Consider the following 26,166-nt stretch of genomic DNA (forward strand, 5'->3'; position numbering starts at 1 on the left):
GCATAAGAATGGCCATACTGGGTCAGATGAATGGGTCCATCTATACTCCTGGGGCAATGCTGCACCACTGCGCGCATACAGAATTCATGTCCTCTGCAGATTTCTTTGCTTCCCCACAGAAAATGACGGGGAAGCAAAGGGAAGCCACAAGAGTGGTCATGCAACCCTCCCCAGCAGTGCGGGCATGTCGTTTCGGGCACCTGGAGCAGTTGGCGGAGAGGTAAATCACCTTGGGAAGGGGCTGGGCACACCCAAGCTGCTGGCTCCTACCCTGTGCTGGGCTCAGCTGCGAGTCCTGGCTGGGCTGAGGAGTGGTGGGGGGGAGGCCAGAACTTCCTCTTCCCTTACCAAGGAGCCGCCGGGGCCAGGTAAGACTCACCCCCAGAAACTTCCCCTGACTGCAGGAAGCTCTGCACCCCCTCTTACTGCTTGCCCCTATTGCTCATCCCACGTGCATCTAGACCCCCCCCATACCTAGAATCCCCCCCCACAGAATCCCTTGCACTCGAACCCCCACCCTGCTGAGCCTCATCCCCTGCATCCAGAGCCCTCCTGCACCTGAACCCTCTTTCCCCCCACTGAGCCTCACTCCCCACGCTTGGACCCTGCCATCAAGGTCCTCCCCCCTGCATCCAGACCCCCACCCCCTGCACCCAGACTATCCCCATTTTCCCCCTGCACCCAGGTGCCCACCCCATTGAGCCTAACCAACTGCACCTGGACCTCCACCACACTAAGCCCCACTCCCCCAGCATCACCTGCAGAGTGCCATTCCCCTTGCAGTCAGAACCCCTCAACAAGCCCCTTTGTATCCAGATCCCCCACCAAGCCACCCATACCCAGATTACCCCACACAGAACCCTCTCACCCTGCACCTGGATCCCCTCCACACTTGGATCCTGCCAGACTGAGCCTTCTTGCCCCACACCTGGATCGGGGGCCAGGGTTGGGCATGTGTGAGAGACTGTCCCTCTTGCTTACTATTTTGGTGCACCTGGCATGGAGGGACAGGGCCCTGGGGTGTTTGTGGGGCAGGCCTGGCCCCTGCACTGTCAAAGTTGGGTCAACCTCATGGCCAAGTCTGTGTTGGGGGTGGAGTGGAGGCAGCACTGCAGGGTGATCTTCCACCTCCGTGCAGCCAATGGACTGTGCTCCCCACTGCCATGCTGGAGCCTCCATGTTTGTTTATTGACAAATAAAATATGCAGAATTTTAAAATATTGTGAACAGAATTTTTAACTTTTTGGCGCAGAATTCCCTCAGGAGTACATCTAGCTCAGTATCCTCTTCCAACACTGGATGGTGCCAGATGCTGCAGAGGGAGTGAACAGAACAGAGCAATTTGTGTGATCCATCCCCCATTATCCAGTTCCGACATCTGGCACTGTTCTAAATGTTTCCAAACACTGCAAATGTGTATGCAAAAGTACTGACTCGCTTGTTCTCACTTTACTAGTAGGAACAAAACCTTCATATAGAATTGTAAGCACAGTGAGTGAAATAAACTTTTTCTGTTGCATGTGTGGAAACTGCTATGGAACAGAGCAAGTTTCATTAGATATTACCATTTTCTCTTAAAGGCAAAGGCACGCTGCCATGCTATGAGTAATATGTCAGAATTCTAACAAGTTTGGTAAGATGAAGATGAAAACATGTTTTGTGCCATAATCAGGTAAGGTAGATTCTCTACAAAGCTGTCGGATTTTTCCATGCAATTGTGATTTAGGAACACAAATCCCATTGACAGTCAGTCATATGATACTGGAATCCATTTTAAACCTGGTGCTTTTCCATTTAGAAGGAGGGATGGGAACCCAGAAAGACAAGGATTCCCGCCTTGGGCCAATGCTATAAAAGGGGGTGCAGCAGAACAAGGGGGGCTGCCAGTCATGAGAAATCCTAGTTACCACCTGAGCTGAAACTAACAAGAACTGTGCCAGGGAAAGGATTGGGCCCAGACTAGGAAGGAGTCCAGTCTGTTAGAGAAGCTTATTGGAACATCTCTAAGGGTGAGATTTACCTGTATTCAGTTTCCTAATGTATTAGGCTTTGACTTGTGTGTTTTTGTTTTATTTTGCTTGGTAACTTACTTTGTTCTGTCTATTATTACTTGAAACCACTTAAATCCTACTTTTTATACTTAATCACTTTTTTTTAATTAATTAACCCGGAGTAAGTGATTAATACTTTGGGGGGAGCAAACAGCTGTGCATATCTCTCTATCAGTGTTCTAGAGAGCGGACAATTTGAGTTTACCCTGTATAAGCTTTATACAGAGTAAAACAGATTTATTTGGGGTTTGGATCCCATTGGGAGCTGGGAGTCTGCGTGCTGGAGTCAAGAGTACTTGCTGAGCTGTATTCAGTTAAGTCTGCAGCTTTGGGGCAAGGTTCAGACCCTGGGTCTGTGTTGCAGCAGGCTCGCGTGTCTGGCTCAACGAGGCAGGGTTCTGGAGTCCCAAGCCATCCGGGAAAACTGGCTCAGAGGTAGTTTCAGCACATCATGTGACAGTCCCAAGGGGGTCTCTGTGACCAAACCCATCACACTCTCCTGCTGACAAAGAGCAGCTTCACGGGAGACCTTACAGCAGCACAGCTGTAAGATCTCTAGTGTGGACATAGCCTAGGAGTACTATAGCTACTCCTTGCCACAGCTATGAAAACAAAACTGTCAGACGATGCCTTCTAGAGAAGATAGAAGGGAAAGGGCAGTGGCTGATCATGCAGATGGTATCATAGCTATAGCATTCTAAATATATCAACCAAATGGGTATTGACTAGGAAGTATGTGTGTCAATTACTTGTGCCAAATGGCAGGGTGGGAGCAAGGGGAAGGTGACAATGCCATGGGCAGAACTGGGAATAGACCATCTCTAGTAGGTGGTAATGTGGCTGGGGAACTCGTGTACATAACACAAATAATGACTGTTTGGCAGTCTTAAAAATGAAATTTTATCACAGCACTGGGGCTAATGGCCTGCCCTTAGGTCACTCCACAGGTTCTCTACTGAGGGGGAACAGTACTCTATCTGTGCAATAGACATGGTCTTAAAGCTCTCTTCCTCTGACTGCTAATGGCTATGAAAGGAGTTTAGTTGTCCTTTGCCAGAATACTGATTCTATGAGGGGGGAGGTGTTTATTTGGGGGGAATTAAAAAGGAGAGCTCCTGAGTTCTAACAGACACAAAATGACCCCTTGGGGGGAAGGAAACACAATTTTCAGTTGGAGATAATGTAGCTTAAAAGTAAATTTTTCTATTTCCCTTTGTACAGCAAATTCCAGTTCAAGGGCTTGTTTAGGGCTGAAAACATAGATTTGTATTGGAGTGGCACACACAATGTCAGAAAACTGCCACTTGTCCTGGAACTAGGCTACAGTTTTCTTATAACATGTAAACAAGCATCCCTAATAGTAATTGTGCATGTCACAATATGTTGAGATGGCATTTGTACAAAGCAGGAAAACGTATATGAACACAAAAGAATTACTCTTAAAAATGAAGACTACGCTGCCTCGAGAGTTCAGTTTTCTCTCCAGGATCAGCCTCATCCCCAACTGATGATTACAAAGCACACAAAAGCTGCATGGAGAAGGTGCACAAGTCCCATTGACTTTTAGAGGACTTGTGCTCGTGTCACTTAGCTGCTTTGGAAAATCCAACCCAAGTGCTCCATGTGCTTTGTAATCTTGACAAGAAATTCTATTAGTCTGTCATCGACGGGAAACATTTCAGCTAATTTGTGTGCAGTTTTGGTTTTCTAGAGCATGGCAGGAATGCTTAAGCATGTGCAGTGTGGCTTCTAAAAACAGAATCAGTTATTAAAGTATATAACTACTAAATATACCATATGTGGCACCTACAATCCAAACTGGTTTGAATTTTGGGAGGCAGGACTGTGACTAAAGTCCCTAGATCCCAATCTGTCCTGGCAATTTTGGTTCTGGGTCAAATCCAAAACTAGAAGGAGCCTTCTTTCAGTCTGCAGTTCAGATGGAACTGAAACTTCACAAGAAGAGCCAAACTTCCAGAAATCTTACAGGAACTCTCCCAAGAACAATTGCTCTCCGGAGCTTCCAGTGGTGCTGGTGGAAATGGATTTTACAAAACATCTCCATTTGGGATCAGAATCTTAAGAAACTGAATCTGGGCTTCCCATTTGATATTCTTGAAGACAAGCTAACTTAGGCCTACTAAATTTTTTTTCCAGTACTTATGTAGCACTCTACAGCTGGAGAGCTCAGAGCATCGGATATGCTGGTTAGGCATTGTCTCCATGTTAAAGATGGAGATGCTGAAGAGCAGAGAGGTTAAACATTTTGCTCAAACTCTTGCCAGAACAAAAGTCGCCTGATGTAAACACTAGGCAACACTGCTTCTTTCCTAATTTAGAGCCAGACATCCATCTAATAGCTGATTTAATATTTAATTGGTAGAAAGCAAAAGTTTATTAGAGTATTTTAAAGAGTAAGTTTATAGGCTGGTATGAATTTAAACCCCTGCAACTCTTTTATCAAAGTGCAATGAGATTGCCTCACAGTCACCTGTATTGATAAGTAAGAGAAAGAAAAATGCTGTAGCTGTGGGAAGTAGCTGACCAACAGTACTACTAAGTAAGATCTTGTTGAAGACTTAAAAAGTGCTTTAGTATGCGTGGTATTATCAGTTTCTTCATTCTAGTGATTCAGGCTGAGTTGAGGGTAGATCAGTGTTGGTTCCAGGAATGACATTATGTCCTTCGCCATCTACGAGAGCGTCCCACTGATCAAAATCTTTCTTCAGACCTGTGGAATGTGGAAGCAAAACAAATGTGACCAAAACAAACTACTGTCTGAAGGAGACAAATGCAAAAATGATTAATTAAAATCAAACTACCAGATAATGAGCTAATTCCTTGCCAATTTCATCTTTTAAATCAAACTGGTTTGGAAGATGTTGGAACAAAATAAAGTATGAAGTGGGGAAACCTTAAATGATTTACACATCTCATAAATTAGAAATGAACAAAATGAAGAAAATTTAAATGTTCCTAACTTGAGGGACTTTAACCCGATCTTGCAGCTGGGAGAAACTTTTTACAGTCAAGTTACAAACCTGGAGAAAAAAGTCAACTATCAAAGTATTCACACATTTTCAGCAAGAGGCAGGTTAGCAGGTACTGAGATAATTCACATTTTAATTTTTGGCCTAAAGGAAATAGTGGGTTAGTTTGAGGAGCTGCATAGGAATAAAGAGTTTATTAACGCTTATTCATAAAGGACTTAATAGTCACCTGAGCCTTTTAAACAAAACTACTTTTTAATACTGCTACTTACCTAAATGTTTCTGCAAGAAGGCTAATGAAGCTTTGTTGCTAATATCTATAGCTATGTTTGGGTCTATTTCTCCCTTTAATTTGAAAATCTTTCCAACAAAGTTACCAGTCAGGAAGGTAAAATCTGGAAAACTCTGATGTACTGATCCCCTGTAAACAGAAAAGAGACAGTTTTAAATAAGTTCATAGGAAGGCAGTTTTGTAATAAAAGGTAATGTGTGTAAATCAAGTCATTTGCAAAGATAATCATGGATTATATACTTAATTGGGATAGGAGACTTGTATTCCTCTATTGCTACTGCTGCTTCAGGACTTGTCTATACTCTGTTATTTGGGAATAGCTATTGTGTGTTAAATTCAAATCCTGCCTTAAATCGGAATAACTTTCAAGTGTAGAAAAACCCTAAGGGTAAATTCTGTCTTGAGGTACATGTCTACATGAGCAGCCTTGAAGTCAAGGACCGCAGTTTTGTCTATGAATCTGATATCCTTAGGGCTGCAATAATCATCTGCCCCTAACAGCTCTTGCCCAGTTGGTTGGGATGTGTTATCTAATGGAGCCAAATAATCATATTCATTGGATCTGCTCCCCACACTCTCCAAATGTCCCTTGAAGGACCCTTGAAACTGTTAATAGAGTCATAGATTCCTGGGCCAGAAGGGATCATGGGATCATCTAGTCTGACCTCCAGTATAACACAGGCCATAGAACTTCCCACCAAAAATTCCTAGAGCATATCTTTAGAAAAAACATCCAATCTTGATTTAAATGCTAGTGATGGAGTATCCATGACCCGTAGTAAATTGTTCCAAAGGTTAATTACCCTTGTTGAAAATGTATGCCTTATTTCCGGTCCAAATTTGTCTAGGTTCAGCCTCCAGCCACTGGATCATGTTTTACCTTTCTCTGCTGGAGTGAAAATCCCTTTATCAAATATTTGTTCCGCATGTAGATATTTATAGACTGTGATCAAGTTACCTCTTAGCCTTTGTTAAGCTAAACAGATTGAGCTCCTTGAGTAGTGGTGGGTAACCTCTGGCCCATCAGGGTAAGCTGATTGTGGGCCACGAGACATTTTACAGACGTTGACTGTCTGCAGGCACGGCCCCCCCGCAGCTCTTAGTGGCCACAGTTCGCCGTTCACTACTTACTGTCCTTGAGCGTATCGCTATAAGGCATGTTTTCTAATCCAATCAGTCTTGTGGATCTTCTTTGAACCCTCTCCAGTTTATCAACATCCTTGTTCTGTGTCACTGAAGGAATACAAACCCCTTGTGTGGGATTCTTATGTTCTTCTCCACCCCATCACCTTCAGGGCCTTCTGTGCCAGTGGATGTGTCAGGAATTTTTAGAATTTAGGTGTTCTCTGCTTAGGAGAGGTGAAGGCCTCAAAAAGGACTCTCTTTTTATGGCCTTGGGCAAGTCACATGACCCAGCTCTACAGAAGTATTTAAGCACCTAACTTCAATTGAAAGGATTTGTTAGTAGTCCGGGAAAGTGGCTGGGGTATGCAGATCCACTGGTCACAAATTCCACCTCGGTGTTGCACAATGGGCTGCAGTTGCTACTCTAGCTCCCAGTAACAGCCAGGTTACACAGATACTATGGTGATGGCCACAGCATAAGAACCTGAATACAATAGAATAGATATCTTGCATCTTTGTTTGGATGACACAGGAAGTCTGTATTGATTCTGTGCACAAAGCCCTTTGCTATGACGCCAGACTTTTATATGAAGAGATTTGAAAACGAAAATACCTTGCATGGTAAGTACTTCTGGTGAGGTTGTAATAACTGGCACCACTAGATTCCTACAGGTAAACCACCAACTCTGGTTAGAAGCCTGTAATTTTCCTCCTGTAGATTTTACAAGCAATGAATCCAGTCTCTAGAGAAGAAAACAGGACTATAGTGCTGTAATACTTACTTGATAGTGATCATTTTTCTTATTTTGCCAGTAGAGTAAAGTTTCTTCATTTTTAGAACATTTGAAACCCACTGGAATTTTTCTGAGTTGATAAACAACAACGGCTGTTCGACCCTGGAATAAACGTCATCATCTAGAGGAAGCATCCATGCATCCAGGGCAATGCCACACCTGCGAAAAAGGAGCTATGCGATCATATCACTGATGCAGAATGGTTCATAGGGTAGTCTCAGTGTGCTTTGAGTTACGGTGTACATGGATAAACAGGCTAAAAGAATTCCTGAAGGAATAGCGTGCTTTCATTTCAGACTGGAAATCTATTTGGTAGGGCAGGGAGCAGGCTGTGGTTCCGCTCAGTCCTGTCCCTGGCCCTGTGAAGCTCTGGCAGAGACACTTCCACAAGGTACCAAGGAATGAGGAAGCACGTGAGTCTGTTCCAGATGTTCTGGCTCCCCGGAGCTCACAGAAGCAGGAGTAAGTAAGGGGAAAATTGTCCATAGTAAGCAAAGCCATTTTCTTTACAATTGCTGTAATCATTACAGTTAGTACTAGTTAAATGAGATCTCAGCATAGCCAAGAAAAGCAAAAATCTTAAATGCAGAATGATACCATCCCAAAGCCCTGGGACCTGCCTTTGCTTTATGATACTTACTTGAATCTAGCGTCTTTGCTAAGAGTCTTAATGGCTGTGGCAGCACCAAAAGAGTGTCCCATCACAGCTATTCTGTCACTATCAATAGACTCCTGGAAAAGAAATCAAGATGCTGTAAGGAACATTCCTTTCCCAACTTTTAGTCGTTACGGCATATCTATTTTAAAAGCTAGAGACTACTAGAATGGAAATAGAATGACAGCAGCTATAAAAACACAGCTTCAGGATCGCATGAGATGAAACTGTCATACAACTAATATATTTGGCTGATGTGGGGATCACAAAGAGAAAACAGATGGGTGATCAAGCTATTATTAAAAGGAGTCTGGGTCTCTTCACTCACCTTTAACAGAGTCCAATCAAAGTTTAAAGATAGTACATTCACTACATGATTTCCATTATTAATACCAAGAATGAGGTCAAGAGCTTTGATACACTCCTCTGTTCTCTGCTGCAACTAGACATAGATAAAAGACAACAACAATGATTCTTCTGGACGGAAAAAACAAGCTACCCGGCATTCAGTTAAAACACTTAGGAACAAATCTTAGAAACATCTAGAGCTTCAAGTCATTGGGATTACTCTCATGTTCAAAGATAAGCACTTCGCAGAATCGGAGCTTGGATCCATAAATAGAAACAAATTAAAGGAGCTGTACTAGTTTAGAGAATTTGGCCCTTAGGACTGAAGTGGCAGTGAGATCACGCTGCACAAGAGTGAATTTAGCCCCATGAGAGCAACTCCCATGGAGTCAGTACTTTTCAGGAGCAGGCTTGTCAGGACTTGGATAAAAGATGTATTTAAAACTTGTCTGGTCCAGATGACCCCTTGGTCTCTCTTCTGGGGTTCGCCTGAATGAGCTATTGTGTTACAGGACAACTTGCCCTGTCTATACTGGAGCTTTAAAGTGTGTTAATATGCTGTTTGTCTTCATCTAGACAAGCCCCCCACTGTTTGTCTTCATCTAGACAAGCCCCCCACTGCGGCCCCGGGAGGCAGCCTCACAGCTTGGGGGGGGCACTCACTCCCCACTGCTGCCTCAGGCTGTGACGAGGGGACAGGGCATCTCCGGTCTTGGGGCCGCAGTGGGGGGTGGGGAGGACATAAGGTAGCAAACGGGTGGGGGAGGTGGAATGGGGGGACCCTGAGTGGCACCCCAGGGAAGGAGCAGAAAGGGGTGGAACCGTGGGTGGGGAGGAGCCCGCAGCCCTGGAGCTCTCTGTCCCCGGCAGGCACGGCTTCTCTGCAAGCCGGAGAGGAGCCGCGGCCCTGCGCCTGCTGGAGATAGAGAGCACCGGCACCTGCAGCCCTGGAGCTCTCTGTCCCCGGCAGGCGCGGGGCTGCGGCTTCTCTGCAAGCCGGAGAGGAGCCGCGGCCCCGCGCCTGCCCGGGACAGAGAACAACAGGCGCGGGGCCGCAGCTTCTCTCCCTTGCTGGGCACTAGGCGGCGCACATCAATGCACCGCCTTGGGGACCACTGACGGGCTTGAAACCCTGCTATACCGCAACCCCGCATTTAGCGCGATGTAATTTTTTGGACCCCAAACATCGCGGTATAGCGGGGTTTCACTGTATAACTATATGGGTATACTATACCTGTTAAGCATGCCCAGTGTGGACACAGCTTATGCCAGCAAAGCTGCTCTTTTGCTGGTATAGCTTATTTGAGGCCTCCCTGCTTCCCCCACCTCTGAGCAAAATAAGCTACACTGCCAAAAGCACAGTTGTGCTGCTAGAACCACAACTATGTTAGGGGCTTTTGCCAACACAGCTATGTTGGTCACAAATCATACCTCATCACGCTCCTGAGCAACATAGCTATGCTGGTAAAAGTCTGTAGTGTAGACCTGGCCTGAGGTAGGAAGCCTGATGGGTTAGTGGCCTTGCAAATATGCCAGCTTTAATCAATCCCTTAGCACCTATTGGGTGCTAGATTGCATCTTCCTCATTTGTTAGATCAGCATTCCACAACAAATACCTGTTGGTGGCGTAGAGGAAATTCCTGTTCACCTCGTTTTAGTTTTCTGTAGTAGATCCATTCCTCTTCTGGATTTTCTGTAGCCTCTTCTTGTGCTTCACAAACAGGATTCTCCTTACGGTAATAAGTCGCAGAAGAGGATTCATCTCTATAATATAGAAAAAAAGTTACTTCTGAAGGCTAGTTCACACTCATGCCAACAGTGCTCAACCCACATGGACTTCAGGGGTGAAATCGTGTCTCCATTGACGTTAACGGGACTGGTGCCATTGATTTCAATGGGGCTAGGATTTCACCCCCTATCAAGAAAGACTGGCTCCTGGCACCAAGAAACTAACTAGAGCAGCATTATAATTAAATGTATATAATAATGTCTAAATGAAAAGAAAACAGACCTTGTTTTGACAGGGTCTAATATTAAACAGCCACAAATAGTGCATTTAAAAAAATTACATAGACAACTGACAGCTACCCTAGTCAAAGAATTCAAGTAACTTGCTCTTTGTTTAGATTGAGAGTTGAACAATGGGAATTACTTGGGTTTTGAAGAAAATTAATACTATTTTAGTCTTTTTAAATATATCTAAGTTATACTGTACAATAAACACTATGTTCTTTTTGCGTCTTTTAGACTCCCAGTCAAATTTAAGTATTTATCAAATTTAAGAAGGTCTCAGGTTTTGCACAGAGCACCTTGCAAGATCAAATTATAAGCATAGGACTTTGTGAAATAACTGTTCGCCTCTTCTAAGCCAAAAAAGCAGATTTACTATACAAACCTGTGCTCCACAGCAGCAACTATAAAACCCTGAGATGCCATCTCAATGCAGATAGCAGAATATATAGTCCTGAAATCAAAAAAATACACTGCTTAAATACACAATTTTAATACCTTGCTCCTGAAATAACATATAGGCCATATTTGTACTACACCTTGTCAAGGCTGCTTCCCCACTCTGAACTTTAGGGTACAAATGTGGGGGCCTGCATGAAAACTTCTAAGCTTAACTACCAGCTTAGATCTGGTCCGCTGCCACCACTCCCAAAGTGCTAATTCCCTTCCCTGGGTAGCCTTGAGAGACTCTTCACCAATTCCCTGGTGAATACAGATCCAACCCCCTTGGATCTAAAAACAAGGAAAAATCAATCAGGTTCTTAAAAAGAAGGCTTTTAATTAAAGAAAAAGGTAAAAATCATCTCTGTAAAATCAGGATGGAAAATAACTTTACAGGGTAATCAAATTTAAAGAGCCCAGAGGAATCCCCTCTAGCCTTAGGTTCGAAGTTACAGCAAACAGAGATAAACACTCTAGCAAAAAGGTACATTTACAAGTTGAGAAAACAAAGATAAAAACTAACACGCCTTGCCTGGCTGTTTACTTACAAGTTTGAAATATGAGAGACTTGTTTAGAAAGATTTGGAGAACCTGGATTGATGTCTGGTCCTTCTCAGTCCCAAGAGCGAACAACCCCCAAAACAAAGAGCACAAACAAAAGCCTTCCCCCCACCAAGATTTGAAAGTATCTTGTCCCCTTATTGGTCCTTTGGATCAGATGTCAGCCAGGTTACCTGAGCTTCTTAACCCTTTACAGGTAAAAGGATTTTGGAGTCTCTGGCCAGGAGGGATTTTATAGTACTGTACACAGGAGGGCTGTTACCCTTCCCTTTATAGTTATGACACACCTAATTTAATATTTTACATTGTAGATCAATGCCTCCTTTCCTTCTCAAGTTACTACTGGACTGATTTTTATGTGGAAGTCTGTAAAACATGTTCAAAGTCCCACATAAATAATAATAATTACTAATAACAACTAGCTCTTATATGGTGCTTTCATGCATAGAACTCAAAGTGCTTGTGAAAGGATGTCACTATCATTATCCCCATTTTGTAGATGGAGAAACTGAGGCACAGGGCAGGGAAGTGATTGCCTAAGGTCACCCAGCAGGCCAATGGCTCAGCCAGGAATCCCTCTGAGGTCTCCTGAGTCCCAGTCCAGTGCTCTGTCCACTAAGCCATATAGCCTCTCTATCTTTATATCAACACCCATTTTGAAGAGGAAGAGAAACTAATGATTATATATAATAATATCATCTGCATAATACTTTACATCTTCAAAGTGCTTTACAAACATTAATTAATTGATTCTCACAACACTCCTAAGAAACAAGTATTTTCAAATAGGGAAACATAAGTAAACCATAATTGGAGCAGGCCCTCAGTTTTTATAAATTGGCATTGATTTCCATGGAGATATACTACTTTACACCAGCTGAGGATCTGGTTTTTAAAACCATTGTTTTTAAAACCAGTTTTAGCTAATGCAGTGATGGATCCAACACAACTTGACTGAAATAGTGTTCAAAACCATTCTCAAGAACTGTCAACTTCCTGGGCTAAATTCCGCCCTGGCATAACTCCACTGATCGCAGTGGAGTTACATTGGAGAGTCACTTGTCCCCATGTGGTCTGAGGCCACAAACTGCAGCATTACCGGAAAGCTCCAAGTCCATGGGAAAAAATAATGAGGGGGTATTTCTCTCCAGGCTTGAAAGCAGCATTCCATTTTGCAGGACATGTCACTGAGCCTAGATAAAACAGGATATCTGCAGTTAGTGTGGCTTCTTATGTAACCACTCCTTTGAGAGACATTCAGATACCCTCCCTTATCTTGAGTAGCTGCTTTACTCCTCAGATTGACCCACTGATTTCAATTAGATTATTTGAGTGAGATACACAAGGCAAGTAAGAGTAAAGGCCTTAGTTCCTATTCTGCACTATAAAGCCTGATCCTACAAACATTTATTACCAGGCAAAGGGTGAAATTCCCCCCATACAGAGAGCCGGCATCAGGCCTATGTCCCACTTAAATTCTGTAGGGGAAGACTCTCAAGGGCACAAAGGCCATTAGGCATCCAACTCCTACTGACTTTCAATCAAAGCTGGGCACCTAGCCTCCCCTTTGTGCTTTCAAAAAACTTCCCTATAGGGTTTAAGTGATGGCCCTTTGCTCAAGGATGAATTTTACCCATAGGGCTTACTACTGGGAATATTCCCAGACACCCATGACAGTGGTATTTGGGCACATGGTGCAGTGAAACATACAGTCAGTCACTTGAATGTTATTGCCCCATAGGAAAAGGAGGAGAAACAGTTCTGCAAAGGAAATTCCCTTGAGCTCCTGCAGTATTAACACATTCCTCACGTACAGATGCCATAACTAAACTGACCACAGCACACAATGTCTCACCAGTAAGGCAATTAGATATAAACTCATCTTACCAACATAGTACTGAAAAAACGTCTCTCCTAACACCCGGTACACGTTGAGGAAGTCGGCAAGTCCACGATAATATTCATTCCTGGGGATCCACTTGGTTTCTTCACTACTTGTGCCATTTTGTGAAGGATAATACAGACGAAAGAAGCTTCCCTGTGATTGAATCAAAAAAGAAATAGATTCTCACTGAAGCTGCTAAAAAATAAAAATATTTTTACCAAAGAATTTAACATGTTAAAATGATACCACAAGGTGTAAGAGAGAGTCCAACGAGAAAATTAACAATAAAGGCTCAGTTTTGATCGCCACCAAATGTCTCTGTATTTTTCATACCTGGGAACCAAACAAACATGGTCTCTGGCATCCAGCTAAAGTTAGATAACATTCCCTCCCAGGCTAAACTACCATTAAAGCATTATTTCAAAATGTACAGTACAAACTCTCAATTAACTTTAGAGCATTTGCTGCCTCCCTTCTCTTATTTCTCCTTCTTTCCCTATTCGCTTCCTATTTTCTGTTTCCTCGTGCAGACATATTTCTTCAGACATGTTCAGAGCCTGCATTTCCCTCAGACTTGTTTCAGGCAATATGTTCCAGCAGATAGAGCACAGACTGTGAGTCAGGAGATCTGACCTTTATACACAGCTTAGGCACTGACTTGCTGTGTGCCCATTACTCCTCCGTGCCTCAGTTTCTCTGTCTAAACTGAGGACAGTGATACTTACCTTCTTTGTAAAGCACTTTGATAGCAACAGATGAAAGCTGCGTAAATACAAAATATTACCATTAATAATTTTCTATAGTGTTTCTTCTTTGTTAAATGTTTCAGATTATTTTTCCCTCCAAACCAATCTCTTTCAAGATGTTTTCATATCTGCTGTGGTCTCTGTTCCTCTGTGCATTTTTTTTAGTAGTATTTTCTCTCTCCCAAACCCTTACCACGGTTCTCTCTCCCTTCTCAATTTCCTTCCTTTTGGGTGCTTTCTCTTCTCCAATTGGACACCCCTGCTCTTCTTGTGAACCATATAAGCCATTGGGTATGTTTTTTCAATAGAATGTTTCTTCTGCAAGGACCACAGGGTGGGACTATGTACAAGTAATTTAATGTAATAAAGAAGGTGTCTGTCATATAAAAAGTATGTACAGTTTGTATTCTTGCTCTTTAGGACAAAAGTGACTTTGGAGCACACTATTCAAAAATCTCTCTGATTATACTGTGTTTCAGTGAATTAATTGTAGGAGTGCATGCAGAATGTCCTAAACAATGGGGCAAGATGGCTGTTAAGAACAATACTTATTTTAAACTGGACTTTTAAAAACAGTTTCAGGTTGCTTGAATATTAAGTTTCTGATCTATTACCCAACGCAAATGAAGAGCTTATCTGATTAATCTTCTCTCCATTTACACAACACACCGTAATGAATGATCATTTTTGACAAAGGCTTATTTAGGAACAGATTGCAAAACCCTGACAGTGATGAGGAGTTACTCACCTGATTAGTCCTTATTGCATTACTCAGGTGAATAATTGGTTACCAGTGTGAGTAAAGTTCATAATCTAGACTTTAGAGAATGTTAATAATCCAGATCACTTACTTAATAAAGGCATGAAAGCTAATTTGAAGCAGTTGGCATGGTAGAGTTTAACTACCCAATCATTATGTAATGTAGGCACAGAATAAATCCTTATAAAAATTCACAGACCAAAATATCCAAATGATCCCTACTCACCACGATCACTACAAGCAAATTCCACCATAACAGCTTTGCTTGGAGTTTAAAAATGCAATGCCAATGCTACAGGAAATACCAATAACAAAGGGCAAGAGTGTTTTAGTAGAAAAACTGTGAGGCTACTGTATCTGAAAATGCAAATCAGCATTGAATAGGCTGAATGGGCTGCAGGCCCATTAACTGCTTATAACTTTATCTGCATTCTTGGGAACTTGAGAGATGTAATTGCTTCCTTCTGTTATGGTTCTACATCAATTCTGAAGACTGTAACCTTTCTTTTTAAATAGGTACACATTCCATAATTGTTACTTTTTAACACACAGCAGAAATGCTATATATCATCCCTCATTTGCCCTGCTAGGGGGACTTTTCTGATGGGGATAGCTGAAGTCATGGGAGACCTTGGTGGTGGGTCTTCATTGGAGCTAAGTTGCCAGGAAGGATGGGGGCAGGTGCCAGGAACCCAGAGGTATGGGGGCTCTGTTTGAATGGTCTTGCATATCTCAGGGGAAGGACCTCTGGCTCATTCCATGAGGTGGCAAACCACGTTTCCCACCTGCACTGCGCCACGTGGAACAATGAGGAAGAGTTTTCCGGTCCCATTCCAAAAAATTCACTATAATGAGCTATGTGAATTCAGTGGGAGTTTGGTGTCTAAATACCTTTGAGGATCTTGGCTAAGGAGGATTGCCTTAACTAGGAAAGCAGGATCAGGCTCTTAAATTGTACTTAGAGATGGGTCCAAGCTACAAAGCTTAGATTTAGATAAGGATTCAGTTCTGAACTTCTCCAAAGTTTTGGACATTAAATGATGGTGTCTATATCCAGACATTTTTGCCTGCCAATTTCAGTTTATAAAATCTATATCCTAGTATCTGACAGAATCTGCTGATTTACAGTATATCCCTGTCATTACAGCCTTACACTTCCAGCGATACCCCTGTGCCACAGTGGCCAGCCTGTGTCATTACTCTTACAGAATTAATTCATATGAAACATTTTGTTCACAAAAAGTAAAATGCCTGGGGGCTTAAGCAGGCTTTGTCCTGCCCCTCTGCATGGGTGAATTTCCACCTATCAGAACCAGGGGAACTTTTCATTTAATTAATACCTAATAGTATGATGAAGGCTGCAATGTTGGACTTGTGACTTATGTCAAAATAAAGTAGGGAGTGACAGGAAGGTTTTGGCTGTCATACCTGAATTGTGTAATCAGTCATCAGGTCCGTGCAGCCAACAGAGTAAGGCCCCTTCCCCTCGGGGATTCCATTCAACTTTGCAGAGCTCTTGCTCCCCATTTCCATCTGTGCATTAACAGACAAGCCTGGGGGATAAAAACAGAAGATGAGACTCATACCTGCTGAAAAGGACATAGGATATTAAAGATTCAGGACTTTGAGATTCAGGGCTGAGCTGACAGTCAGGGTGATAAGAAACAGGCACAGCATTCATAGATTTTAAAGCCAGAACGGATCATTATGATCTCCTGTGTATCCCAGGCCATAGAATTTCATCCAGGAGACTTTCACCTGGGCAACTCACAGACAGCTGGGAGGGAATGATGAGGGGAGGAGATAAGAGAGCCTGGGGCACGGGTTACCAGAGTGACGTGGGGACTAGGAAGCTGGCAGAAGCCTGGGATTGCTGGGGGGATGAGTAGTGATATTCGGTCTGGAGCGATGTTCGATAGGGCAGGGTTAGGAGATCCTAGAGTAGCCTGCATGGAGGAGCTTGGTTCAGCCTCCCCCATTCTACCACTTGTTATCTTAAAGCTGCCCCACACTCTGCCTTGTCTGCATTAATCTTCTCCACCCTGCCCTGTCCCCTTTCAGCTCCTGCTTCATTCTGATCCCCATGCTTCCCCCAACCCATCCTGTCCCCAGCCTATATCCCGAGACTGTCCCCCTCCTTCTCCAAGCTAGCTTCCCCCTTGCCTCCTCCCCCAGTCACTCCTCCTCCTGGCTCCCTTGCCAATGGGAACCACCTCCTCCTTCCAGGTGCTCCATGTTGGTATGCATCCTGCAGGGGAGCAGCAAGAGCAGGGGAGAGGCAGCTTGGGGGTCTGCAATTCTTTCAACATAGCTGTCCCTGGTGGCCAGGAGGAGAAACCCCAGCAGAATCCTTGCAGACCTGCTTGATGTGTGACTTGCCAACAGGACTGGAGATCTGCATGACAGGGCTTCTGAATGTGTGCATGCCTCATGTGATATCAGACACTCTGCAGCCCAGCCCTCAGCAAAGCCCTGAGGGAGGAGTGTGGTGGTAACATAGCCTACTCTTCCTCTAGATTAATCTTTCTAAATTGCATCATAATTAGTTGGCAGAGATAGAACCAGTTGGTACAGTCAGTACATTTATAACTCACATTGGGATCCACTGGAAAAATTACTTTGAATGACATCCATTACACTACTAGGGCCAGCCTATTGCTTTTCACCACTGATTTGTCACAAGTTTCATATTCACATAAAAATACATGAAATATTAAAAAAAAAACCCCAGACCAATTGCCTTATTCTAATTCACAGGCAGAGTATATGTGGATACTGTAAAACCCCATGGAAATGAATGCCTGTGGTCAATAGCTGCTTTTCAAACCTCAGCATTTTGTCTGCTACTAAAAGGCTCAAAGGCTAATTGGCCTAGAATTAGGAAAATTTCCTCCTTCATACTGGAGGATTGCATGTCTCATTTGTGTGAAATTGGATGAATGAAGAGACAGCACAAAGTAAGTCTGATTTTCAAAACGGTGAAGTGCCCACAATTTCCAGTTAAGTAACTATGAGTGCTCAGCACTCTGAAAATCAGTCTCAAAGCTCACACATGCCTGTGACCAGTGCTCTGGAATGCTTGATAATGGCTTACCCAGCTGAGAAAATGGAACTGTATCAGTGTTTCAGATTCTGTTCAGAACTGATGGATATTTCAGGATAAGAACATAAGAATGGCCATACTGGGTCAGACCAAAGGCAGGGCCGGCTCTAGGCACCAGCGTTCTAAGCATGTGCTTGGGGCAGCACTTTTCAAGGGGCGGCACTCCTGCCTTTTTTTTTTTTTTTTTTTGCTTGGAGCCGCAAAAAACCTGGAGCCAGCCCTGACGAAAGGTCCATCCAGCCCAGTATCCTGTCTACCGACAGTGACCAGTGCTAGGTGTCCCAGAGGGAGTGAACCTAACAGGTAATGATCAAGTGATCTCTCTCCTGCCATCCATCTCCACCCTCTGACAAACAGAGGCTAGGGACACCATTCCCTACCCATCCTGGCTCATAACCATTAATGGACTTAACTGCCATGAATTTATCTAGTTCTTTTTTAAACCCTGTTATAGTCCGAGCCTTCACAACCTCCTCAGGCAAGGAGTTCCACAGGTTGACTGTGTGCTGTGTGAAGAACTTCCTTTTATTTGTTTTAAACCTGCTGCCTACTAATTTCATTTGGTGGCCCCTAGTTCTTATATTATGGGAACAGGTAAATAACATTTCCTTATTCACTTCCTCCACACCACTCATGATTTTATATACCTCTATCATATCCCCCCTTAGTCTCCTCTTTTTCAAGCTGAAAAGTCCTAGCCTCTTTAATCTCTCCTCATACCCGTTCCAAACCCCTAATCATTTTAGTTGTCCTTCTCTGAACCTTTTCTAATGCCAGTATATCTTTTTTGAGATGAGGAGACCACATCTGTACGCAGGATTCAAGATGTGGGCGTACGTTGGATTTATATAAGGGCAATAAGATATTCTCTGTCTTATTCTCTATCCCTTTTTTTAATGATTCCTAACATCAGGATCAAGAAAAATGTTAAATAAGGATGGGCTAATTTTTGGGTCAAGTGTGATAAAATAATAATACTTTGCAGTTCTATGATGATCTCCATCCTAGGGTCTCAAAGTGCTTTACGAACAGTAATGAACTGAGCATTAGACCATCCTTGCTGGGCCAGATTCTCTATTGCCTTGGCCCTTGTGTAGTCATTTACATTATGTAAATAGAGACACAGCGGTGTTAAAATGCTAGCAGTCTCTTTGCATAGATGTAGATGACTACATAAAATGCAAGGCAATAAAGAATCATCTCCACGTGGGGAAACTGAGGCACAGAGCGGTTAAGTGACCTGTCCAAGGTTACACCAGCAGTCTGTGCCAGAGATGGGACTTCAAATCAGATATTCTGTCTCCCAGTCCTGTGTTATAGCCACAAGATCATTATTCCTCATAAAATAATGTCCCATTAAATAGCCAAAGGCACTAATGGGTCTCAATTCTGCAGCTGCTGCTTGCATGAAACTTCATGCATGGAGGAGTTACTGAATGGGGTGCATAGTGAACTGGTAGTCCGCACATAAATTAAGAGCTTTGAGGTAACAGGTGCAAAATCACATTTCTCACCTTTTTTGTTGTTGTTAGTCTCCTACAAATTAATGATAGCTGCACCATTGAAGGATACATTTCTTACCTGCTAATTTAATTTCTCCCAATTTCCCTATGCTAGTCCAGAGTAACCAGTAACGGAAATGGAAAAGTAAATGAAATTTTGAAGACTGCATCTTCTATTCACTGTATCTTCTATTCACGAATGTCTTTCAGCTTCATGACCTTAGTCAAAGCAAGTAATTTAAAAACATATAAGCAACATATATTCAAAAGCAATTTAGTTTTTGTTTTCCTTTTAAGGGTGGCATATGGATTAGCAAAAGATTGAAAGCCTCATTCAGTCTCCTTGGCCATTCAATCCTTGCTGAGTCTGCCAAGAGAGCCAATTGTGTGGGCTGTTTTTTTGTGATGTGAATTCCTGCTTCACTACAACGTGGACTGAGAGCATCAGCTCTTTTCACATAGCACCCCCACCACAGAGCCATCAGATCGTAATTACATTGACTGGTCATTACAGCCCTAGGACCACATTCTGTGCTGTGCCTCACGGGAGTGCATAGAGGTTAGGTAAAGGCAACTGTATGCCCCTTTCATGCCTCCTGGATTGTGGGATAAATTGGGGCCCAGTCAGTCTCCAGCATAATTTAGAGCAGTCCCTGGGCAGGTTTTTACGGCAGCTTCCCAAGACCCCCTATTGGTAGGCTTGGCAGAATTCAGCTTTTATTTTTTTATAATTTCAACAGATAATATCAATGTTTATAAGAACATAAGAATGGCCATACTGAGTCAGACCAATGGTCCATCTAGCCCAGTATTCTGTCTTCCGACAGTGGCCAATGCCAGGTGCTTCACAAGAATGAACAGAACGGGTAATCATCAAGTGATCCACCCCTTGTTGCCCATTCCCAGCTTCTGGCAAACAGTCGCTAGGGACACCATAATACATTCTTAAATATTTTTAAGAATATTTAATTTTCGTTGATTTAAATGTTCACTGTTGTGCAAAATTATGGGTTCTATTTTTTTTTATTTTAATCTATTTAAATTTTCATAGCTGTGAGACATTATGGATGGGGGGTCCAGACAATAATTATTGAATGACAGCAGATGTTCAGATTCAAAAAGTTAAAGTGTTATAATCTTTAAAACACCAATAGTCAATGTCACATGTCAAAATATACAAAGTAAATATCATTAAATCAAACACTAATAAGTTCTCAAGCAGCATTTTTCTTACTTTGCCTATCTGTAAATTTTGGTTATTATTAATGGAAATATCTTGTTATCTGTTTGTTTGTGTGTGATGAAATCGATATTTACCAATAAAAATCTAATCCTTCCAAGCCCAGAACAGCTGGAGCAGAGAATACCCCAGCCACACACTTTTCCTCCCACAGCACCTCTCTTCTGGGCCCTATACCACCCCCAGCAACCCCTACAGTGACAGCTGCAAGAGGGGAAAGCCTGTTTTGCTGGCCCTTCACCTCTTTGGGAATCCCTCTGTGCTGGGGGAATCTAGCTGTTTTCTAGACCTTGTGGTCGTGTCTACACTGCAACTAAAAACCCACGGCACCGAGTCTCAGAACCCCATCAGCTGACTCGAGCTTGCGTGGCTTGGGCTGCAAGGCTGAAAAATAGCAGCGTAGATATTTAAAGTCAGGCTGGAACCTGGGCTCTGAGTTCCTCCCCCTTGCAGAATCTCAGAACCCAGGCTTCAGCCCAAGCCCAGATTTCTACAATGCAATTTTATAGCCCCGCAGCTTGAGCCCTGTGAGCCTGAATCAGCTGGCCTGGCATAGGTGCCAACTTTCCCCAGCGCCGGTGGGTGCTCGCGCCCCACCACCCCCTCCCTGCCCCGCCCCAACTCCACTCTTTCCCCAACCCTGCCCCGCCCCCATTCCAACCCCTTCCCCAAAGTCCCCGCCCCAACTCCGCCCCCTCCCTGCCCCATTAGACCCCTTCCCAAAATCCCCGTCCCGACCCCACCTCTTCCCCGAGCGCGCCACGCTCCCCCTCCTCCCCCTCCCTCCCAGCCGCGCAAAACAACTGTTTCGCGGCGCAAGCCCTGAGAGCTAGCGGGGGAAAGTGGGCACGCAGCGTGCTCAGAGGAGGAGGCAGAGGTGCGCTGGGTGGGGGGGGGGCGGGGAGCACCCACCAATTTTTCCCCATCGGTGCTCCAGCCCCGGAGCATCCACGGAGTCGGTGCCTATGGGCCTGGGCCAACTGCGGCCATGCCACAGGTCTTTTATTGCAGTGTAGGCATACCTTTAGGGTACATCTTCACCACAGTGAGTCTCAGAGCCTGGGTCAACTGACTGTATGGTTAAAAATTGTGGTGACAAACAATGTTCAGGCTCAGGCCGGAACCCAGGCTCTGAACCTCTGTGAGGGGGAGGAAGCCCTGGCTTCACTTCATCTACAGTTATTTTTAGTTTTGCAAGCCCCAGTCAGTTGACCTGGGCTCTGAGACTCACTGTCACGGGGTGGGAGGGGTTTCTGTGTAGATGTACACTTTTGTATGTAAGGAGTGGTGTAGAGACTGCAGAGCTGCTGAGAATCAGGGCCCTAACCTAAATTTGAAGTGACTAAATCCTCATCTACACTAGAAAATTAGTTCAGCATAACTACTCTGCTGAGGCTACGTCTTCACTACCCGCCTGAATTGGCGGGTAGAAATCGATCTCTCGGGGATCGAATTATCGCATCTCGTCGGGATGCGACAATCGATCCCCGAATCGATGCTTGTACTCGACCAGTGCAGGTAGGAGTAAGCGCCATTGACGGGGGAGCCGCGGAGGTCGATTTGCCGTCGTCCTCACAGCGGGGTAAGTTGGCTTGGATACGTCGAATTCAGCTATGCTATTCGCGTAGCTGAATTTGCGTATCTTAAATCGACCCCTCCCCCCATAGTGAAGACGTAGCCTCAGGCATGTGAAAAATCCACACCCGAGCACTGTAGTTAAGCTGACCTGAGGCCCCATGTTGATAGCACTAGGTAAATGGAAAAATTCTTCCATCGACCAAGCTACCGCCGCCCAGGAAGGTGGATTACCTACATCAACAGGAGAATCTCTCCCGTCAGCGTAGGTAATGTCTACTCTGAAGCACTACAGCAGCACAGCTGTGCCACTGTAGTGTTTTAAGCATAGACAAGCCCTCAGACGCCCATCTGAAAAATGGGAATAATACTTCCCTAGCTCACAGGGGTGTATGAGGCTTCGTTCATTATTTATAAAGTTGTGTAAGAGCCTTGTATGAAAAGCACGACAGAAGCGCAAAGTGTGTTCTCTCATAGACATTGAGACTCTTTAAACTGTTATACTTAAGACTCAGTAAAGAGGCTACTTCAGTCACAAAAGTCATACATACCCCTAAACATAAAAGGAAGCAGGGTAGCAAAAAATAAACCAGGATAGGTTGATTGCAATATTCAAGAAGTTATTTGTGCCAAACAAATACCATTCAGAAAACTGAAACCCAACCCTAGTGAAGACACTTGTATTTTGAATCTCTTAATTTTTTTGGTTAAGACATGCTTTTCTGTGCTTGAATTCTGTTAAATGTTTCTAGATACCGTACTAGCTGAACAGTGGGTCCTGTAACTTGCTAGGATCTTGCAAAACACCCTATGTTCTTTTAACCATGTTTTCAGGAGGGTGGGGGTGCCTTTTGCCTATAGCATGCAATTGTCTAAATTTGGGTGGCTCCATAAACGCTGTTCTTGAGGTTCTAAAGGGCTTTGGGAAAAGTACCACTACTGATGTCATAATACATGTTATATACTAGAACCACTGTCATGAACTTTATCCCCAAATGCAAAGTTAAACAGAGGAAGAGAGTCAGGCGTAGGTGAGGGAGAAGCCAGGAGGGATTCAGCCTGGAGGAGGCGGGGAGACCCAGGAAGGCGGGTCCTGTTGGCAGGCACTGCAGAGCACCAAGATGTGCAGGAGGTAGTGGAGGCTGGCGCTGGACAGGCAGAGCTGGGAGGGGAGAAGCGAGGGGGGCTGGCGGCGAGCTGGCTCCAAGACGGAAGGGGAGGCAGGCGAGGGCTTTGAGCCGGGGGCGTGCAGCAAGCTAATGTAAGGCCTCTAGCGTAGCCAGGGCTGTGCCCCCTGCCCGAGCCTCCGGCTCCCCGGGCAGGTCCTTTCGGGCCGGGCTCCCCTGCGCGACGCTGCTGACCGTTCCATCCAGGCAGCCCCATGCCGCCTCCTCCCCCGCCTCGTGCTGCCTGGGCGGCCCGTGCGCAGCAAGAACCCGCCGTCACTGGAGACCACGCCCACCCTCCAGCCTCTTGCTCCCAGTCCCTCTGTATCCCATCATGCACCACTTCCCAGTCCGCAACTTTTCCCCCGCCCATCAAAAATGTGACTGGCGGGCTGCCCCTCCTTCTGGCCAATGAGAGCAAAGGGCAGCGGGCTTCCGCTCCCAGCTCAGCGAGGCGGAAGTTCCAGTTTCCCCCGCCCGTTGCTGTGACTGCGCCGGGGTCGCTGTGCTGGTTGCCAGCGGCACCACGTGACAGGCAGCTCCCGTGTGCCAGCCTCAGTCCCGCCAGCTCCAGCGCCCCGCGGCCCCGGGCCGGCCTCAGTCCCGCCAGCGCCCGGCTCCCCGCGGCAGGATGGTGCGGAAGCTGAAGTTCCACGAGCAGAAGCTGCTGAAGCGGCTGGACCTGGTGAGCTGGGAAGCGGCCTCGGGGAACCTGGCCGAGCTGCGGGTGCTGCGGCGCTACCGCCTGCAGCGCCGGGAGGACTACACCCGCTACAACCAGCTGAGCCGGGCCGTGCGGGAGCTGGCGCGCCGCATCCGCGACCTGGGCGAGGCCGACGCCGCCTTCCGGGCCCGCTGCACGGCCGCGCTGCTGGAGAAGCTCTACGGGCTGGGGCTGGTGAGCTCCAAGCACTCGCTGGAGCAGTGCGACCGGGTCTCGGCCAGCTCCTTCTGCCGCCGCCGCCTGCCCTGCCTGCTGCTCCGGCTCCGCATGGCCCAGAAGCTGCGCGACGCCATCACCTTCATCGAGCAGGGACACGTGCGGGTGGGGCCCGAGGTGGTGACCGACCCCGCCTGCCTGGTGACCCGGGCCATGGAGGATTTCATCACCTGGACCGACTCGTCCCGCATCCGCCAGCACGTGCTGAACTACAACCAGGAGAGGGATGATTTCGACCTCGCCTGCTAGGAGGGCAGAGGGCCCGGGGGGGCTGCTGGCTAATCTACCCCACCAGCCTGGGAGGAGACTCTGGACCCAGATATGCTGCCCCTTCATGCCAGGGGGAGGGGGCTTGGCCTGCATGTGCTGCCCTGGCCCAGTTGTTCTGTGTACCATCTCCCCCTACAAAGGGATTCCTGGGCTCAGATGGGCCTTATCTGATACCACCCACCTCCTCTGTGAAGGGACTCTTGGCTCACTTGTGCTACCATGCTTGCTTCCTACCACCTCTTTGTGAAGGGATTCCTGGCCCAGATGGGCTGAGGCTGATACCACCCACCTCCAGTAGGAAGGGATTTCTGGCCAGGTGGGCTATTAAGTAGATGTTATAAGTCACTGTCCCCAAGTCTCTGCCTCCTCTGTGACATTTTACCCTCCTGCCGCAAAGACCATTAGCAGAACAGCCAGAATGGTGTTATTTTGTTGTCACCATCAAAGGGGCATCTAGAAGGGACTGATGAACAAATGCACTCCTGGCCAGGAAAACAATCTCCAGGGTGACTGAAGATTTAAGTTTTGTTGCTCAAATGTGATGGTGGAAGAGATACAGGTTTTATGATTTGTCTTGTCAAAGGGCTTCTCTCTCACAATAGTCACTCAAAAATAAATCAACAGGGATTGTTCTGTTTTCAGAACTAAACTTTGCTAGTTACGCTAACATTGTAATCTGCAGCAATATCTAAAACAGTCTTCATGATTTTCTCACATGTTTAATAAAACTGAAATTACTTTTCTTAGAACATTCATTTGATTTCTTTAAAGCAAGAGCTGAGCTGTCTTTCCCGGTAGTCTTTTCCCCCCCCCCCAGCCCTAGAGTAATAAAATTGAATATGTTCTTGTTTCACTTTTGAACTGGAACAGGCACTTAACCAATAATTTAAACCAAACTAAATTTTAAATGGTTCATTATTAATTTGTCTGTGGATTTTCAGGCACCTGGCCTAGGTATGTTCTGTCTTCATAATGGTCACAAGTGTATTTCTTTATTGTTCATGTTTTGCTGCATAGTACCTATTACATCTTGTAGACTTATTGTTTATGGTAGTGCTACTTATGTGCTAGCCATTTTGCCCCAAGGAGCTCAGAAAGCTAAATCTTCTCTTAGAGGGTTGAAGGCCTTATCTATACTGAAGAGTTTTGCTGGTACAGCTGTGTCAGTTAGCAGTGTGGAGAAAAAAAATCGGACATAACTGCAGACAAACAAGGGCTTTTGGTGGTATACCTTATTTTGTTTGGGGAACTGGTAGGAACTGGCCTTGTTACTAGGAAGTAGAAATATACCAGCAGATCCTTTCTAGTGTGGATAAGGCATTAGAATGAATAATGTGCATGCTTGTGACCTAAGGCACTTACATTCCATTACTGTAGTGTCTGGGCATCTTTATTTATCCTCACAGCACTGCAGCAAGGTGGGGGAAGTACGAGCATACCCATTTTACAGAAGGGAAACTGCAGCACAGAAGGACTAAGGGTCTTTCTTAACTTCATACAAGAAGTCTGTTACAGAGCAGGGAATTGAACTCAGGCCTCCTGAGTCCTAGACTAGTGCTTCAGGACTGCCCCATGCCTCCTCTCACATATTCATTATCACTTGCAACACAAGTTTGACACCTGGATCATGGGATTAGAGTGGAATACTGGCAACACAGTGCTATCACTGTTGTGGCACTTGAGTTGCAATTCTTCAATATTGGCATGGTTGG

The 26,166-nt window shown here is 45.1% G+C and overlaps 2 protein-coding genes across 2 annotated transcripts; one reads left to right on the forward strand and one right to left on the reverse strand.

Annotated features, from left to right (window-relative positions):
• Positions 1-4,495: 4,495 nt before the first annotated feature.
• Positions 4,496-19,433, reverse strand: PLA2G7 (phospholipase A2 group VII). The gene is made up of 11 exons (XM_065401742.1): positions 19,343-19,433; positions 16,087-16,211; positions 13,155-13,305; positions 12,367-12,460; positions 10,651-10,719; positions 9,872-10,019; positions 8,236-8,349; positions 7,893-7,984; positions 7,241-7,411; positions 5,314-5,462; positions 4,496-4,782 (listed from the first exon to the last, which is right to left on the reverse strand). The coding sequence occupies exons 1-11, from the start codon at positions 19,431-19,433 to the stop codon at positions 4,670-4,672; spliced, it is 1,317 nt and encodes a 438-aa protein (XP_065257814.1). The 3' UTR covers positions 4,496-4,669.
• A 4,279-nt stretch (positions 19,434-23,712) lies between these two features.
• On the forward strand, positions 23,713-25,196 carry IMP3 (IMP U3 small nucleolar ribonucleoprotein 3). The gene has a single exon (XM_065401141.1). It carries the CDS (start codon positions 23,876-23,878, stop codon positions 24,431-24,433), a length of 558 nt encoding a protein of 185 aa, XP_065257213.1. The 5' UTR covers positions 23,713-23,875; the 3' UTR covers positions 24,434-25,196.
• Positions 25,197-26,166: the final 970 nt, after the last annotated feature.

Source organism: Emys orbicularis, chromosome 3 (assembly GCF_028017835.1).
Source record: "Emys orbicularis isolate rEmyOrb1 chromosome 3, rEmyOrb1.hap1, whole genome shotgun sequence".
In the NCBI taxonomy this organism is placed as follows: domain Eukaryota; kingdom Metazoa; phylum Chordata; order Testudines; family Emydidae; genus Emys; species Emys orbicularis.

What these genes read in the sequence shown, in the direction of transcription:
- PLA2G7 (XM_065401742.1), bottom strand. Translation starts at nt 19,433, where the DNA reads ATGCAGTCTTCAAAATTTCATTTACTTTTCCATTTCCGTTACTGGTTA. An exon ending in CATGGACTTGGAGCTTTCCG is followed by an intron (nt 10,720 to 12,366) that starts GTAATGCTGCAG and finishes TTTTGATTTCAG; the next exon opens with GACTATATATTCTGCTATCT. An exon ending in GTTGCTGCTGTGGAGCACAG is followed by an intron (nt 10,020 to 10,650) that starts GTTTGTATAGTA and finishes TCTATATTATAG; the next exon opens with AGATGAATCCTCTTCTGCGA.
- IMP3 (XM_065401141.1), top strand. Translation starts at nt 23,876, where the DNA reads ATGGTGCGGAAGCTGAAGTTCCACGAGCAGAAGCTGCTGAAGCGGCTG.